Source organism: Myodes glareolus, chromosome X (genome assembly GCF_982192425.1).
Source record: "Myodes glareolus chromosome X, mMyoGla1.1, whole genome shotgun sequence".
Classification (NCBI taxonomy): Eukaryota; Metazoa; Chordata; class Mammalia; order Rodentia; family Cricetidae; genus Myodes; species Myodes glareolus.
In genome coordinates, this window is record NC_142053.1 from 143,452,210 (window position 1) to 143,469,431 (window position 17,222).

Consider the following 17,222-nt stretch of genomic DNA (forward strand, 5'->3'; position numbering starts at 1 on the left):
AGTTTGCTTCTTAAAGGGCTTCTGCATCAGTTCTGGTGAAGCAAACTTACTGTATAACAGCCTGGATGAAACAGGAGGTCCACAGGGAACACTGTCCCATCATGAAGAAAATAAAATTAAATGTAATAAGAGCTGTAAATAAGGAAATTTAGCTAACCTCAAATCTTTACTATAAGAAGAAAATAATGTTTAACAAAATCATTTTGGTTTGTGGGTTTGTGTGTAGCTAGCCTTGCCTGGCCTGGAATTGACTGTGTATACCATACCTTGAACTTGTGTCAATCCTCCTGCCTCTGCCTCCTGAGTTCTAGCAAAGCTTTAAATTGATTCTATTTTAAAAGAACTACTTATGATGACTAAAATTGATCTATTTTCACTCAAAGCACAGAAATACCAATGAGACTCATCCATTTGCATTAGGCCCATGTGGCAGGCCAGAATTCCAAACAGAGCCTAAAATACTGCATTCAAAACATTTTGTAGTGAACCTAGGAAATTAGAACCATCTTAACTTGATGACAAGCTCATGATCCTCACAATTTGGTATGGGGGAACCTGAGAGTCTAAGTCACCACTGCACAACAGAACTTTTTGCAGTGTTCTGTACCTGCAATGTCATTATTAGCACCTGCTGGCCACATGTGGTCACTGAGCACTCATAGTTACTATGAGTGAGGAGCAATATTCTATACCTTATTTTTAACTAATTAAAGCTTTAAATATGTGGACAATGGAAGTGTAGATTCTAGAATAAACCCTAATTTCAGCCAAGGTTCCATATTGTCATCACCTTTTTCTTCTTTTTGCTAACTCTTTTTGCTACAGTCCTGTAGAGACACAACTTCAATGCCACACAGTAAGTTAAACTCTTTTCAATTGAATGCTTAGACAATGAAATGACTGTTAACTTCATCAGTATGCAAAATAAATCCCCAAACCTTCTAAAGTTCTTTATGGGGACCATGAATCTTAAAGAAATGGGAGAATTAGGAAAGTCTTAATGCTACTGTCCTCAGAGTAACCACTAGTGGATGATTTCACTGTTGGCTCATTAGGAATCTGGTCATTCATACGGTGGGGAAAATCACTCTACTGATAACTTTTTAATTGCATAAAGAAAAGTGGCACTTTGAAACTAGAGAGAGACCTAGGATCAGTATTCTATGATAGCTAACTAACCAAATGGCATATCACTAAAAAATGGACAGCCTGGCAATATGTGCCACCTGAAAGGATACAGCAAGAAACGTGTGACTGTACTTTTACAGTATTTTTTGATAAAAAATGATTATTTGCCCCTTGTCATAATGAGATATCAGAAAAATTCAGATGATAGGACATTCTGTTAAATAACTATCAAGAATACTTAAAAATCAATGTTACAAGAAAATGTGGAAATGGACTGGATTGTAGAAAGAGAGTAAACAGGCATGCCAAAGGCATAAACTTTTGTTGGATCCTAAGTGTGTAAAATTCATGTTGCTTTTCTCAGATGTGGTTACTGAGGAGATTGCATTTAGGAGTGGACTCAGGACACCTGACTCTGAAGTGGGAAAAACATGTCAAATGTTAGTTATGTGGTGAGTGCAAGTTAGTACCTAGATATTCACTGCTCCAGTCTTTGCTTCTGGGGAAGAATTTTAAATGCCACAGTTAAGAATATTTAATGATAACTTTGGTAACGATGTTTCAAAACCACACCAGCTTATTTTCCTATCTCTAATTAATACTGATGATTTATAAGCTCATTACATTTCAGGGTCTGAAAACCTGACATTGTAAAGAGTCCTAACATAAGGTACTAGAATTGGTAAGGACAGGCAATGGGAAACTAAAGATTCTCATAATTATGCAATATTTCCTTTTTGATAATTTCAGAAATATTTTGCTGAAATTCTCTTTCCCCTCAAAGTAATGGACACGGAGAAAGTATCAAGTAGAATGAGACACAGTTACTAAGCAATGTAGCCATGTTCAGATCTGGTTCTTCACTCCCAGGAGACTTAAGTTCTGGAGACAGTCCTACTCAACACCTACTTTCCTTACTTGTATCAGTCTTCTGTGTGGAAGGTCCAGTCTTCCCTGGAGCCACTTGCTATCAACCATATGTCTGAGATACACAGGGCCTGACTGCACAGGAACTATGGGGACTGCCTGGCTCTCCCAATCTGACTCATGGGGTCTCATGAAGGTACCAACTACTGTTATAAGTGTTTAGTAGGCAAATTCAAGAAGGGAAGTCAATATCTGCTTTCCAGCTTGCCATGGCTTTATAAATGACCCCTCAGAAGACAGACATGGGGCATGGACATGAAGGTTATTCTATAATTTTTCCCATTTGAGAATATTTACTTTAGAGAGATTCAATAATTACTTTTTTGGCATCTGAACTAGGCCCCAAGGATGACACACTTATGCTGGGATTCCTATAAAGGACTCCACCATTGGGTCATAGCCCAGAATCAAACTGGCCAATGTGAACAAGAGTAAAGCAATGGGCCAAGACATTTGGAGTGATGTTAAACAGCAAGAAAGATCAGACACAGGCTTTTGATGAAAGATTCAGAGTCCCGTAATACTTAGCTTCCTCGAATCCTGGGTTGGCAACTGTTTATAATGTATTTATCTCCTGATTGTAACACCTGGGACACTGCAGAAATCTGGAGCTTTATTATGTCACATTTCAGCATTCAGATACACCTAGGAAGAGCACACGGTAACAGACACTGCCGTCTTTTCCTCCAGAATGAATTGAATTATCTTTAGTTTCATTAAGAATGAGACAAATGTAGAAATTCTGTACCAAATGAGAACACAAAGAAATTAAATAGATGTGGTTTTCAGGAATGGATAAATACCTAAAAATTAATAACTTTCATTCTAGAACAATTATTTGTCTACTGTACTGTATTAGTCGGTGTTCCCTAGGATCACAGAACTTATGGAATAAATCTTTCTCTACACACACACACACACACACACACACACACACACACACACTCACTCCATGTGTATAGGGGAATTATTGTAATGACTTAGAGGCTGTGGTCTAGCTAGTCCAACAATGGCTATCTGTGAACAGAAAGTCCAAGAATCTAGTAGTTGCTCTGCCCCACAGGCTAGGTGTCTCAGCTGATCTTCTGTATGTGCTGGAAGACATGAGATCCAATGCCAATGAAGGAATGGATTGCTAGCAAGGCAAGAGCAAGCAGGCGAAGAGCAAAAGATTTCTTCTTCTATGTTCTTATATAGACTTCCAGCAGAGGGTACAGTCCATAGTAAAGGTATGTCTTCCTACCTCAAGATTTGGGTTAAAGACATGTGTCTTCCTGCCTCAAGATATGAATTTAAGGCCTGTGTTTTCCAGCCTTAAAATCTAGATCCAAGATGTAGGTCTTCCCGCCTCAAGATTCCAATCAAAATCCAAACTAGAAGATTCACCTACTTAAAAACAAGCAGAAAATCTCTCACAGGTGTATCCCCACTTCTGGATTATAGTTAATTCCAGATATAGTCAAGTTGACAACCGAGAACAGTCATCACAATTCACCCCTTGCCAACTTGATACACAATCATATCTTCTTATGTCATGATTAATTTCCAAATGAAAACAATAGCCAGGTCATAATAACTCCTACACATAACTATCCCGCATACAATCACAAATGCATTATATATTTAACCAGGTCATAACTATGCTTAACATGATATAACTATCCTTTGTATAAATATAAATGCATTATAAATTTATAATGAGTGACACTGTCCCTTGGGAGACATCTTTTTAGTAGCTCAAGCTTAAATATAACCATTGATATTCTCTTCGTTGATGTTACAACATATGATAAAAAAATTGAAAGAAATCACAAATATCTGCACAAACGCATTGTTATCAAAATACAACTGAAGCACTCATGTCAACTTAATCTCCGTTTCTGTGATTGACCATGTAGCCACAGCTGGTATTTAGAACTACCTTCCTCTACCACCCATTCTGTATTCCCTCCACCCTCTGTAAGGACCTCAGCAGATCTAAGTTCTTTTCCTGGAGGAGTGTCCCATTTCAGAAGGGTTTGCGCTCTTTACCATCCTGTCTGAATTAGGCTGTTGTAGTTTCCCACTGACTTTAAACTCAGGACATGATAGCACCAAGAGATGCCCTAAAGTATCTCCTGCACTCCAGACATAATTGCTCTTATCACCATTTGTGGAGACTCAATCCAATTTCCTCAAGGTAATCTGGATCAATCATCCCTCCTAATTCTTTTATTCCTTTCTTAGCCTGTTGGTTTAAGGGCATCAGAAGGCAAAGTAATCAGGGGTGATATAGGACAGTCTTCTATCTATCTGTTGCTTTCATTGGTTAATTAATAAAGAAAACTGCCTGGCCTGATAGGTCAGAACATAGGTAGGCGAGGAAGACAGAACTGAATTCTGGGAGGAAGAAAGCAGAGGCAGAAAGCTGCCCGCCATGAAGATGCCAGGTCAGACATGCTGAATCTTTCCCGGTAAGCCACGACCTCGTGGTGACATACAGATTATTAGAAATGGGTTGAATCAATATGTGAAAGTTAGCCAATAAGGGGCTGGAGGTAATGGGTCAGGCAGTGTTTTAAATGAATATAGTTTGTGTGTTGTTGTTTCTGGGTGTAAAGCTAGCCATGCAGGAGCCAGGCAGGAAAGCAGCCTGCCGCTTCTTCTACACAGGGGGAAGGTGGTTTCCAATTCAATGAAATGTTTGTTGTGGCTCTTGACAGGAATGCTCCCCTCTGGAACCAAAACTTCTAGGTAGTAGGAACAGAAAGCAAAAACTTTTCTAGTGGGTTACAAAAGGTGAGAGTGAATGGAATTATTTACGCTTTTCTAACCCTTGATTCCTGGACCCATGGATCCTGGCTAGGGAAGAAACTGTACTGTATATTGGATGTTGATTCAGAGTGTATACTGCCTTCTGGAGAACCCTGCCACCTAATTGGAACTGTCTTCAAAAGTCCATTCCATTTTTCTATCAGGTCAGCTGATTCAAGATGGTAGGGAACATGATAAAACCAGTGGATTCCATGATCGTGGGCCCACTGTCACACTTCTCTGGCTGTGAAGTGAGTTCCTTAGTCAGAAGCAGTACTGTGTAGATAAGTACTGGTGGATAAGGCATTCTATAAGTGCATGGATGGTGGTTTTGGCAGAAGCATATTGCAGAAAATGCAAATACATAACCAGAATAAGTGTCTACTCCAGTAAGGACAAAGCATTGCCCTTTCCAAGTATGAAGTGGTTCAACGTAGTAGTCATATGTCAACTTGACACACAAACTAGAGTTATCTGAAAGGAGGGAACTTCAATTAAGAAAGTACTTAATTCCCCACCACTACCATGGGAGAGCTGACCCCCAGCACTTGGGAGAGATGGTACACCACAGGCGTGTGGTGAGAGATCCCTCACCACAGGGATGAGAGCTGGCCCATTGGCATGGGTCTAGGAGACCTGGCTCTGCCCCTCACCTCAGGGGGTGGTCCAAATGGCCCAAATCTACCAGTTCAGGTACCACCCAGATTCACATCCTGGGCCTTGGAATGCCCCACCTTAACAGATTCCCATCTATGACCTGCTAGATTGCACAGAGGGACTGGTGTGATAACTTAACACTGGCCTAATATACCTTCTTCCTTGAAGGCAGGACACTTTAGTAAAAGGGGTTCCTCTGCAACTCCACTAGTAAACATTTTAGTGTGTGTGTGTGTGTGTGTGTGTGTGTGTGTGTTTGTGTGTGTGTGTAAAACAGTAATAAGAAGCAGGAACCCAGTGAGATATTTCAACACTTCCATGAATTTGGTGCATGCCATTACAGCATATATATATATATATATATATATATATATATATATATATATATATATATATATATGGTTTCTTTCATCCTGTTTTCAGGGAACAAAATATTTTCACAAGATTTCAGTTCAAGATGATTTTGCATTTAATGTATCTACAGATCAGACCAGGAAGAAAACATATCAATTAGAGATCCAGAAAGGCAATAATGAACTGGAGGTTTTACTTTTCTCCTTCATCACCACTCTTAACCACAATTTCATCACACACACAGTTGGATGTAGACAAAGAAACAAATTGTGTTAGTGGAAACTTCATCCTTTCATTTATTAAAAATCAATGTTCTTCATGTCATCTGAACCATAATGAGAAAGTACAGATATACAAATACATACTTAAAAATATACAACACTGGCATTTAATTAAGATCATGTGAGCTATGCTGTAGTCAAGGCTGACATATGAAATTCTAGTTCTCTGAATTAGTTATAAGCCTTGCTTATCAGATCAGAAGGAGGGTTTTCTGGAGAAAGTATAGGTGACTCTGAAAATAAGCTGTCCTTAACACTAAGCTCAGCTGTACCAAATGAAGACATTAATTTAGCCTCTGAGGTTGAAAACACATGACCCAAAATGTGGGAGGAAAGCACATAGTCCCAATAACATTGACACACCAATCAACATGGAGGAAGAATGGAAAGAATGATTAGAATTGATTTTCCTGTTTCCCATGGAATGAGGATTGGCACATTCAGGAAAGAAAAAGCAAACAGCATAAAGAGAAACCATTCGAGTTATAAGAGAAAAGAAAAGCCCATTGAATTATTTTCTTAGTAGTGTCTGCGTCACCTGAAGTACTGCCAGCGGTGTTCATTCTGGTCCTCTTCAGAGAGCTCTTCCACACCAACTCTGGGCATCAGAAGAAGGAAATGTGAACATTATGGAACAACACAGGTACCAGGAGCTCTGGCATCCAACCTGGACCATGTCCATGAAGAAAGCTATCTCACCTTCAAGAGAAATTCATAGTCCCTTTTTTGGTCAGTGTTGGGGATGGAACCCAAAGTCTTGAAAACACTATAAAAGTGCCAACCATGGAGCTGCATAACAATCTGGTTGTCCCCATTCTCTAAAACCCAAGAGGCAGAGAAATTGCTAAATTTAAAACAGCAATGTTAAGAGACAGATCAAATGAGGAACTATTGAGAATGACATCAAGCCTCTAAAAATATAATACAACAAAATCAGATGAATAAATATATAGTGTATAAAATTAATCTACAAAAATTCCAGTTCATCAGTTTCATAAAGCAAGATAAATCCATAAAAAAGAAAGCAGAAAAGTGTTACTAAACAATGAACATGTACTTAAAATATGTGTATATTTTATACATAGTTAACAGGAAGAACAAAACCCACTGTATTACTAAAACAAAACAATACTTAGAAGATAGATATGGCCACTTTTTTTCTACAGAAAAAAAAACCACATTGTCCACAGCTTCAATCTGAAGGCCAAGAACACAACTCTGGCTCTTATCTTTCCTTTGAGGTCTCTGGCTTGATGTGGCCTTTCACTTTCCTTAATGATTTCTGGATTATTCAGACAATATTGAACTTTACATCATGCTACAATATGGTTCTACAAACTCAGCACTAAGGGCTTTTGAATTCACAATAACTATCTGTTGTGGGGTGCCATTCTCCTGTGCATTGTGGGATCCTGCTTTCTACTTACAAGATGCCAACAGCAACAACCCCAACTGCCCCAGGATATAACAACTCAAAAAGATCTCCAAAAATTCACAGATGTCTCCCAGGTAATAAAATCACCCTTAGTTGAGAACACTGCACTAAATCATGTACTTTTGGTGGGGGTAATATCATCCCTATGGGTATAAAAATTGGTTTCCTGTGGGATATACACAAAATAACACCCGAAAACATACTGGGTAAGTTTGAAGCCTTCGAAAAGCATTATAAAATATAAAGAGATATAGCAGACGTTTGGTACTAAATTTTCACTACAGTTAATTGGAAAAATTGAGAAATTTTGTGATAGGCAATGCTCAAAATTCTCATTCCATTGTATCCCTTAAAAAATGTGAGAGATAATGATGTCTCATAAAATATTCTTTCAATTAGTTACATGGTCAGATAAGAATACAGATTAAACTGTACTTTCTAAATTACTATAGCATATTAAAAACTGTAACAAATACCAGAAAGACAAACCAGGATTTCTTTAATGTCAGTTTTATTATTGCTTGGGGGATTATAATAATAATATTAATAACAGATGATATAAACAGCTAAAATTTAAAAAGAGAGTATCATGTGTCAAGCAGCATATTTAATGAGAGAATGTTTGGGGGATTCTGGAAGTAGTGGTGATAACACTGGGGATAAAAACAAGGACCTTGCACATGCTGGGCAAACATTCTGCCATTGAGTTGCATCCTGTAGCCCTAGTGGAAGAATTCTTCATCAAAAGAACACACTATGATTGTTACTATTTAGTTGGTGAGAAAACTGAGAGTTGGAGGTAAAACAATTTGTCTACAGTCACAAAAATAGAAAAGAGCAGGACGGTAGTGGCGCACACCTTTAATCCCAGCACTTGGGAGTCAGAGGCAGGCAGATCTCTGTGAGTTCAAGGCCAGCCTGGTCTACAAAAGTGAGCTCCAGAAAAACCAGAACTGTTAGACAGAGAGACGCTGTCTTAAAATCAAAAAGAAAAAAAAAAAGCCCAACCAAACACAACAAATAAGCAAAAGGTAGAAACTGTACAGGCAGAATTCTAACATAGACCTGCAGACTCAGGGACCCCAGTCATTTCTGCTAAGATTTCTAAGTATAAGGTTGCATCATTTTAAAAATCAAGTAACAAACACTACTACATAAAGAGCCCAGGGTTTCTTCTCATCTTTATTCTTTATGCTATCCTGAAGAGAATGTTACCATAATTTCTCAGTCTAATAAGATTAATACCAGAGAGCTCTTACTTGCCCTTGAATAATTGTATTACATCCCTGTGGGGTACAAAGGTTAGCTGTTCATTTGGCTAGCTGGATTTATGTCTTTCCACTACCTATCTACCCAGTCCCTCACTACCATTTCATGTATGTACTCCAAGAAAACAGTCATCCCACCAACATAATACATATGTTCATCTGTTGATATAATTTCATAACCACTCTAAGTCGCCAAAATTATGTCATTTGTGAATAACAGCACTTATTCAAGAGACTAAAAAAATACACAGCTTGTATATTAACTAAAATATTGGAGAATTCCCCATTACATTTTAAAATGTCAATCACAAAACATTAATTTAAAAATATAATTTAGACTTATAGAAAGAAGTGACCTGGCTTTGAAATTGTAGCTGTATTCATTTTTTTCTTCATAAACAGACTTGAAGTTAGTCATGGTCAAGAAATCACAGCTATCTATGCATGGTGGCATATACCTTTAATCCCACCCAGCATTCTGGCAGCAGGGGTGGGTGGATTCCTGTGAGTTTGAAGGCCGGCCTGGTCTGCATAGTGATTTCCAGGTCAGCCAGGACTATGTAAAGAAGTACTGTGGAAGGAGGGAAAGAGGGAAAGGGGGAAAAGGGGGAAAGGGGGAAAGGGAGAAAGGGGGAAAGGGGGAAAGGGGGGAGGGAAGGGGAGGGGAGGGGGAGGGGAGGGGAGGGGAGGGGAGGGGAGGGGAGGGGAGGGGAGGGGAGGGGAGGGGAGGGGAGGGGAGGGGAGGGGAAGGGAAGGGAAGGGAAGGGAAGGGAAGGGAAGGGAAGGGAAGGGAAGGGAAGGGAAGGGAAGGGAAGGGAAGGGAAGGGAAGGGAAGGGAAGGGAAGGGATCACAGCTAACCTCTAGTTATGTACAGTAGAACTCCAAGACTTTCCTAGGTCCTATTTCTGAGCAGCTACCTAACCACTCATTAGCAGTTGAAGAAATAAGGAACAAGTAAGAAAGTAAGCTCCAATCCTACTGAGTTCTCAGGGTTCAATACACCGCAATAAGTATCAGGGGATTTCTGAGTCAATTTAAAATAAGAACCGTGTTACAGAAATTACTTGAGGCCACCAAATAACATCATAAGCCACAAGCCAAGAGAAACCAATCACTCTCATTACCTTATTTTGGAAGGAACTTGTTTTGATGCAATTTCTGTAAATGTCAGTGTCTATACTTAAATAATCATTATATATACACATCTGGAAAGATACAATGAGCTGGCACCATATGTATTTTTTTAACAATAGTACAAGTTGTTTCACTTGGGTGTCTAGGTAGAGCTGGGCACAAACAAGAAAGATGAAAACAAAATACAGAAGCAGAACTCAGTAAAATGAAAATCAGATAAACGGTATAGTAAAGTAAGTGGAATAAAAGGTAATTTTTAAAAGAGCAACAAAAATGCTTACACAAAAAAATCTAATAGTTGGGCTTGGTAGCATACACCTTTAAACCCAGCACTAGAGAGACAAAGGCGAAGGCTTTTTGTGAGTTCTATGCCAGCCTGGTCTACATAGTGAGTTCCAGTATAGTTTAGGCTACATAATGAGACCCTATGTCCAAAAAAAAAAAATAACAAAACCCCTTCTACCAAACCCCTAGCGATTCTGACAAAAAAAGATAAAGACACGCATTATTAGGAACAAAATGTAAAAAGAAAAAACAAAACATTAGATCACTGCAGACCCAGAAATATCTAAAGAACAATCAGGGAATACCATGTGTCTTAGGGTTACTATTGCTGTGATGAAACACCATGACCAAAGCAACTTGAGGAGGAAATGGTTTATTTTGATCAGTTAGAGCAGGAACTCAAACAGGGCTGAAACCTAGAGCAGGAGCTTATGATGCAGAGGCCATGGAGGGGTGCTGCTTACTGGCTTGGTCCTCATGGCTTAATCAACCTGCTTTCTTATAGAACCCAGAACCATCAGCCCAGGGGTGGAACCACCCACCCCAGGCTGGGCCCTCTCCATCAGTCACTAATTAAGAAAATGTCTTCCAGCTGAACATTGCAGAGGCATTTTCTCAACTGAGGCTTCCTCCTCTCTGATGATGGCTCTCGTTATAAACTGTGTCAAGTCGACATAAAAATATGAATAACATTAACTTGAAAATCTAGGTCAAACTGATAAATTTTACAAACTATCACAGTTCACTCAATATAAAATATGTAATTTGAAAAACCTCATCAATTACATAGTTTAAAGATTTTTGAAAAAGTAGTCTTTAGACCTAGCTGGTTTCACTGGAGAATTCTACCAAAAAGTAAAAGAAAATAACACCAAGTATAAAGAAGGGTAGAGAACACATTCCAGTTCAGGTTGTGATGTTGTGTTATCCTGATACCTAAACCAGAAAAGTGCATGCAAAAAAGAGAACTACAGACTATATCCCTGCGAACACAAAAAATTCTTAAGCAAGTATTTATTCATAGAGTTAAGCAGTATTAAAATAATATACCATAATCAAGTAGGATCTATTTCAGAAAAGCTAGGCTGGTTCAGTGTTTGGAATTGAACAATGTAATCCACCAGAGTAAAGAGCTAAACAACAAAAAAAACACATGATCACATCAACTGATGCAGAAAATGAATTTGTTAAAACCCATGCCTATTCAAGACAAAAACTTTAAGAAAATAAATATGAGGACCAGCAAGATGTTTCAATGAGTAAAGGCATTTCTTGCTAAGTCTGATGACCTGAGTTCCATCCCAAGGACAAACGTGGTAGAAGAAAAGAATCGACTCCCAAGGACAAACGTGGTAGAAGAAAAGAATCGACTCCTAAGGACAAACATGGTAGAAGAAAAGAATCGACTCCTAAGGACAAACATGGTAGAAGAAAAGAATCGACTCCCAAAAAGCTGTCATCTAGCCTACACATGTGTGCCCTGCCCCCAAATAAATAAAATATAATTAAAAAGAAATTAGACTAAACATGAGATAGAAATTTACTAAATATGATGATGACTATCTATAAAATCCTTATAAGCTATTATGACACCCAATGATGAAAGGCAAGATGTCTCTCTTAATGTTGGAAGCTGGGTGAAGATATCCACTAGCACTACTTCAGACCGGACTCTCTGAATGTGGTTGTCAATGAGGGTTGACTGAGAAGCCAATGATAATGGCACTGGGTTTTGATTCTACTGCATGTACTGGCTTTGTGGGAACATAATCTGTTTGGATGCACACCTTCCTAGACCTGGATGGGGGGGGGGGGGCTTGGATTTCCCACAGGGCAGAGTACCCTGATTTCTCTTAGGACTAGAGAGGGAGGGGAGGGGGAGTGGGAGAGTGGGAGGGAAATGGGAGAAAGGGAGGAGGTGGAATTTTTTAATAAATAAATAAATGAATGAAAAAAAATAGGACTGAAAGACAGTCAGAGCAATAACACATGAAAAGAAAGCCAAAGGTAAATTGGTTGGTTGAAAAATGAAAAATAAAACTATTTAACTTTGTATAATTATGCAGATAATCCAGAAAATCTTATCTATGTAGAAAATCCCAAAGACTATAGAAACAAAATAAAACACCTCCTAGAACTAAAAAATAGGAAGGCAGCACAGTTACAGGATATAAATCTAATAAAACTTGCATATGATTTATATACTAAAATGATAAAACACTAATATAAAGAAACCAAAAAAGGCCAAAATAAATGGGGAAACATACTACATCCATGAATTGGAAGACACAACACGTTGAAGATGTTAATATCCCTGGTTGATAGTATATAAAATACAATCCTTATGAAAAGCATAGAAAGATTTTGTTTACTTTTATTCAATTTTTTGTAACAGGGTCTCTTTATAACTCCTAGGCTAGCCTTGACCTCCTGCCTTAGCCTCCTGATTGTTGAAAATACAAGCATGCCTGGCTATAGAAAAATTTTTACTTTAGAGATAGACAAGCTTATTTAAAAAATTATATGGAATAAAACTAGAATCGCTACATTGGAAAAAAAAGTAGTTGCAATCTATGTACCTGATGGTCAGACATACTGTTTAACTATAGTCATCGTTTTTGGAAAGTCAGACACATAAATCAATGAACCAGAACAGAAACTGATCCATGGGTACACAGAAAACTTATTTCTGATAAATGAGCTAAAGCAATTCAATAGAATATCACCATCTTTTTATTATACCATGCTGGAACAACTGGATAGCCATAGACAAATAAGACAAAACTTTACACCTCATATAAACATTAACCAACAACAGCTCATAGACTTAAAAGTAAGCTATAAAACTAAGTGTTTAAGGTAGCAACAAAGAAAGTTTCAAGAGGGTTTGGTGAGTTTTCTAGACATGGCATCAAATATATGATCCAAAAAAGACAGATTACAATACTTCAAATTGTGACTTCTGATCTATGAAAGATTCTACCCAAAAGACTTCAAGACAAGCTATAAGAAAGCGAGAGAAGGCTTACAAACATTATCTTTCAAACATAAGTATCTAGAATAAAGACATTTTAAAAGTCAATAATAACAACTAACTCCAATTTTAAAACAAACAAAAGACTTGAGCAGAAAAGCAATAGATAAGCACATGGAGAGATATTCAACATCATTAGGGCACACAAAAAAGAGACACAAATTAAGACCAGGATGAGACAGCACCACACATCTATTAGAACAGCTAGAGAATGCAAAGCAGCACTTCTGAGAATACCGGAAAACCAGAGTCTCACATGCCACTAACACAGCCACTTCCAGAAAAGTGTTAAACAGTTCTTCAGAAAATTAAATATGCATTTACTATCTCATCTGGCAAGCATAGTCCTGGACATGTATATGAGGTATATGGAAACCTATACTGATATAAAAACTTACCCAGAAATGTTGGCAATAGCTTTATTTAAAATAGTCATAAACTAGAAACTAAGCAAATGACCTTTAAGATGTGAATGATTAAACAAGCCCTGATACATTCATGTCATAGAGTATTATCCAGAAACAAAGAGGAACAAACAATTGGCATGTACAATGGCCTTCATAGATCTCTTCAAGGCATATGTTTAATGGAAGAAAAAGCCAATCTCAAAAGATCATATGCTATGATTTGAGCTCCTTAATTATCAAAATGACAAAAGTATAGAGATAGAGAACAAACTTGAGGGTGGTGGACTAAGGGATTGGTAAGGATAGGATGTGAGTGTGATAAAGGATGGAGCTGAGATGACGTCTTTGCACTGGAGCGGCTCTTTACCTTGAACACAGTGGTACTTGCAAAAAAACCTATATGTAAGCTGGGCGGAGGTGGAGCACACTTTTAATTTTGGGAGGCAGAGGCAGGTGGACCTCTGTGATTTGAGGCCAGCCTGGTCTACAGAGCAAAAGCCAGGACAGCCACGGCTACACAGAGAAATCCTGTCTCAAAAATCCAAAAACAACTACATGTAATATACATACTTGAACCCACTTCGGGTCGTGGCTGTGATATGATACAATTATGCAAGATGGAAGCACACCGAAACATAAATATTCTGGATCACATGTCAAAGAAACTTGAGAGAGATTTCTCCAAATCTGACAATTCAAAAAACCCACATGACATTACTAATGAAGAAAAGTGAAACTGAATCTTTTCTAAAATACTAATAATAGCAAGTTTTGATCACCCATACTCCAAAGATCTTTATTTCTATATATTATCTATGGATAATATGACAAAATTGCATGGTGAAGGGACCAAAACATAGAGAGATAAAAAGTAGTAAAGAAGTATTAGAGGAACTGTTGGTTTTTTGCTTAACAGAGTTGCTCACTTCTTACCAACTCAAGTCTAGTTGAGCCATCACATGCTTCTCAGAAAGCTGCCCACATATTTAGCTCTGGGCAGGACTGTTTTAATGGCCCACATTTTGAAAAGGTCATGAGGAAGTACAAAAAAAGTCAACTCTCTACTCTCAGCGGAAAATCACTTGGTTCTATTTGTACCAGATATGTTTAGGGGTTGAAAAAAAGAAAAGGGCTTATGAAATGCACTTGATTTAATCTGGCCCTGAATAGTCAGGGGACTGGGTGACCAGACAATTCCTGAGGGGCCTAGGATTTTTATACAGTTTAGGGAGCCACTTTAAATTACTCATTTAAATTAAGCATAAATATGAATAGTTTATGAATATATAAAAGTGAGTTTTATGAATAGGGTGAGAAATTATGATAGACTTCAAAGTTTTCATAAACTCCTGATAAGTTATATAATATTCTTCATTATTTTCAAAAGCCCATGATAAATGCCAATTTCACAGAGTCTGAGAAAATTACAAATGTTGCTTACTAGCTGTCTGCTAAGCAGCAGTTGTTACTTGGAGAGTCCTTTTGGGATCACTCACTGTGTCCAACAGGTAATGCCCTCTTTGTTTCATGTGAGCTCTGTGTGTGTGGGGAGGATTTCAATCAATCCCAAATTAAAAATAGCCCCACCAAATTGCTTCTGTACTGAGCATATAGATCTTTTTTCCTTGTCATGATTCCCCAAACAATGTGGCACTACAGTTGTTTACATAACATTTGCATTGTAGGAAATATCAAAGGCTTTTAGAGACCACTTAAAGTATTTAAGATTATGGCATGGGTTCTGAACAAATACTACCCCATTTTTATAAGGGCCTTGAGCATCTGTAGGGTTTATTATTCATAGAGAGTCCTGGAATAACATTTTCAAACAACCAATTATATATTCGTTCATATTTGTGATGTTATAAGTGTTCTGTAGGTAAGGAAAGAATTACAGAGGTTAGACAATGAGGACGTGTCTCACTGGTACAGCACTTGCCTAGCATGCTTGAAACCATTAGTTCTATCACTTGTAGCACATTTAAAAACCCAGATATCTTGCCTTTGTTCTTAGTTACACGATGGCGAGTTACAGTTTTTAATGCATCTTTGAAGTCTATGTTCTTATGCAGCTTATCACAATTCTTGGGAATAGCAAAAAATGATAAGCATTTAGGGATCTGCTTTAAATCATTAATATAAAGTTAGGCATAAGTGTGAATGCTTTCTGAATATATAAAATACATTTTTATGACTGAAATGAGAAATAAATCATAATAGTCTTCAAAGTTTCCAAAAACTCCTGATAAGCTACATAGTATTGTTCAGTATTTTCAAAAGCCCATGATAAATACAAATATCAAAGAGTCTGAGGAGGTTATGAAACTTTATTTGTTGCCTGACAATTTTCTATACAAAATGAGCATCTCTATTACAAATATCTTCATCTGGCAAAAAGTAACGACACAGGTCACTGAATGCAATCATACCCAGGATCAACCACCTGTCTTATCCTCATGCTACCACAAAAAACAAAGATAGTACTATCTGATGTCTCAAGTTGAATGTCACAGAATTAAAATTTCTTTCTTCAGGTTTATATTCTCAAGGATGGACTGTGTTATTTAATCCAACCTTTAGTATTAATGCTAGAAAGCTGAAATTCTAAACACTCCAAATTTTATGGGGAAGGCAGTCTTTAGCACCACAATCCTTCTTATAGTTGGAAGGCACAGTGAGCAAGTCCTGGGAAAACTTCCTGAATTCCAATCCACCTCATCCTCTTAATACTCTGCTACCGGCAGCCAAATCGTTGCCCTGTGTCTCATTTCCCCAACTCTACAATAGAGATTGCAGTATTACCTCCACTATGGGAACCTTATCTTAATACATAGGCATGGAAATGCAAATGGCACCTGCAATGCAAGCATGAGTGAGGACCCTGATTGTCACCAAGAAGACTTGATCTGCAGACTGAGACATACTAGCCCAGAAATGGCATAGCTGGCAGTGGCCAAACCCAGGAATCCCAGCCTACCCTTATACCATTAGTATAAAAGCCTCAGGTGGAAGAGGCCATTCTCTCAAATCCTGCTTCTTTCCTCTGAAATGTGTAGGAACTCCAGCTGTCTTTGGCATTCTACAATCTAGAGGGAAAACAAACTAAAGACCAATAGAGAAAGATATACTGCCACCTTGTGGCTCTTTGGAGAGTGACTCTTCAGGCATTTTCATTACTTGTGGTCAAGTCTTTTCACAGCAATAGAAATCCTAACTAAGACAGTCTGGGGTGGGGGTGGGAGAAACACATACCAAAATGGATGGAAACAGAGATGGCATTTTCTATGTAACTTTAATCTGTTATAGCCCCATGATATCTTTTGTGTGTAGTCTGTAGCTTTGCCTAACAAACAACAGAGGGATGTTGACCTGAGTTTGATTTTTTATTTTCCCTTAATTCTCCCAACTCTACTTTCCAAGTATTAGAATTGCAGCCTATAGTTTGTGATCCTAGAGAAACTAAATAATAAGGAGAACCAAAAGAAAAACATATATTTATCCTCCTGGAAATTGGAAGT

General features: G+C 38.0%; 1 protein-coding gene across 6 annotated transcripts in view; it reads right to left on the minus strand.

Moving 5' to 3' along the window:
* Slc9a7 (solute carrier family 9 member A7) overlaps positions 1–17,222 on the minus strand; it is a 218,940-nt gene that overhangs the window by 59,537 nt on the left and 142,181 nt on the right. For 4 of the 6 annotated variants that reach the window (XM_048461539.3, XM_048461541.3, XM_048461542.3 and 1 more), the window contains exon 13: positions 6,679–6,738. The exons of the other annotated variants lie outside the window; for them this stretch is intronic. In XM_048461539.3, the coding sequence (XP_048317496.1) occupies positions 6,679–6,738 (60 nt within the window). The remainder of the gene's footprint in view (positions 1–6,678; positions 6,739–17,222) is intronic. 6 annotated transcript variants of the gene reach the window in all.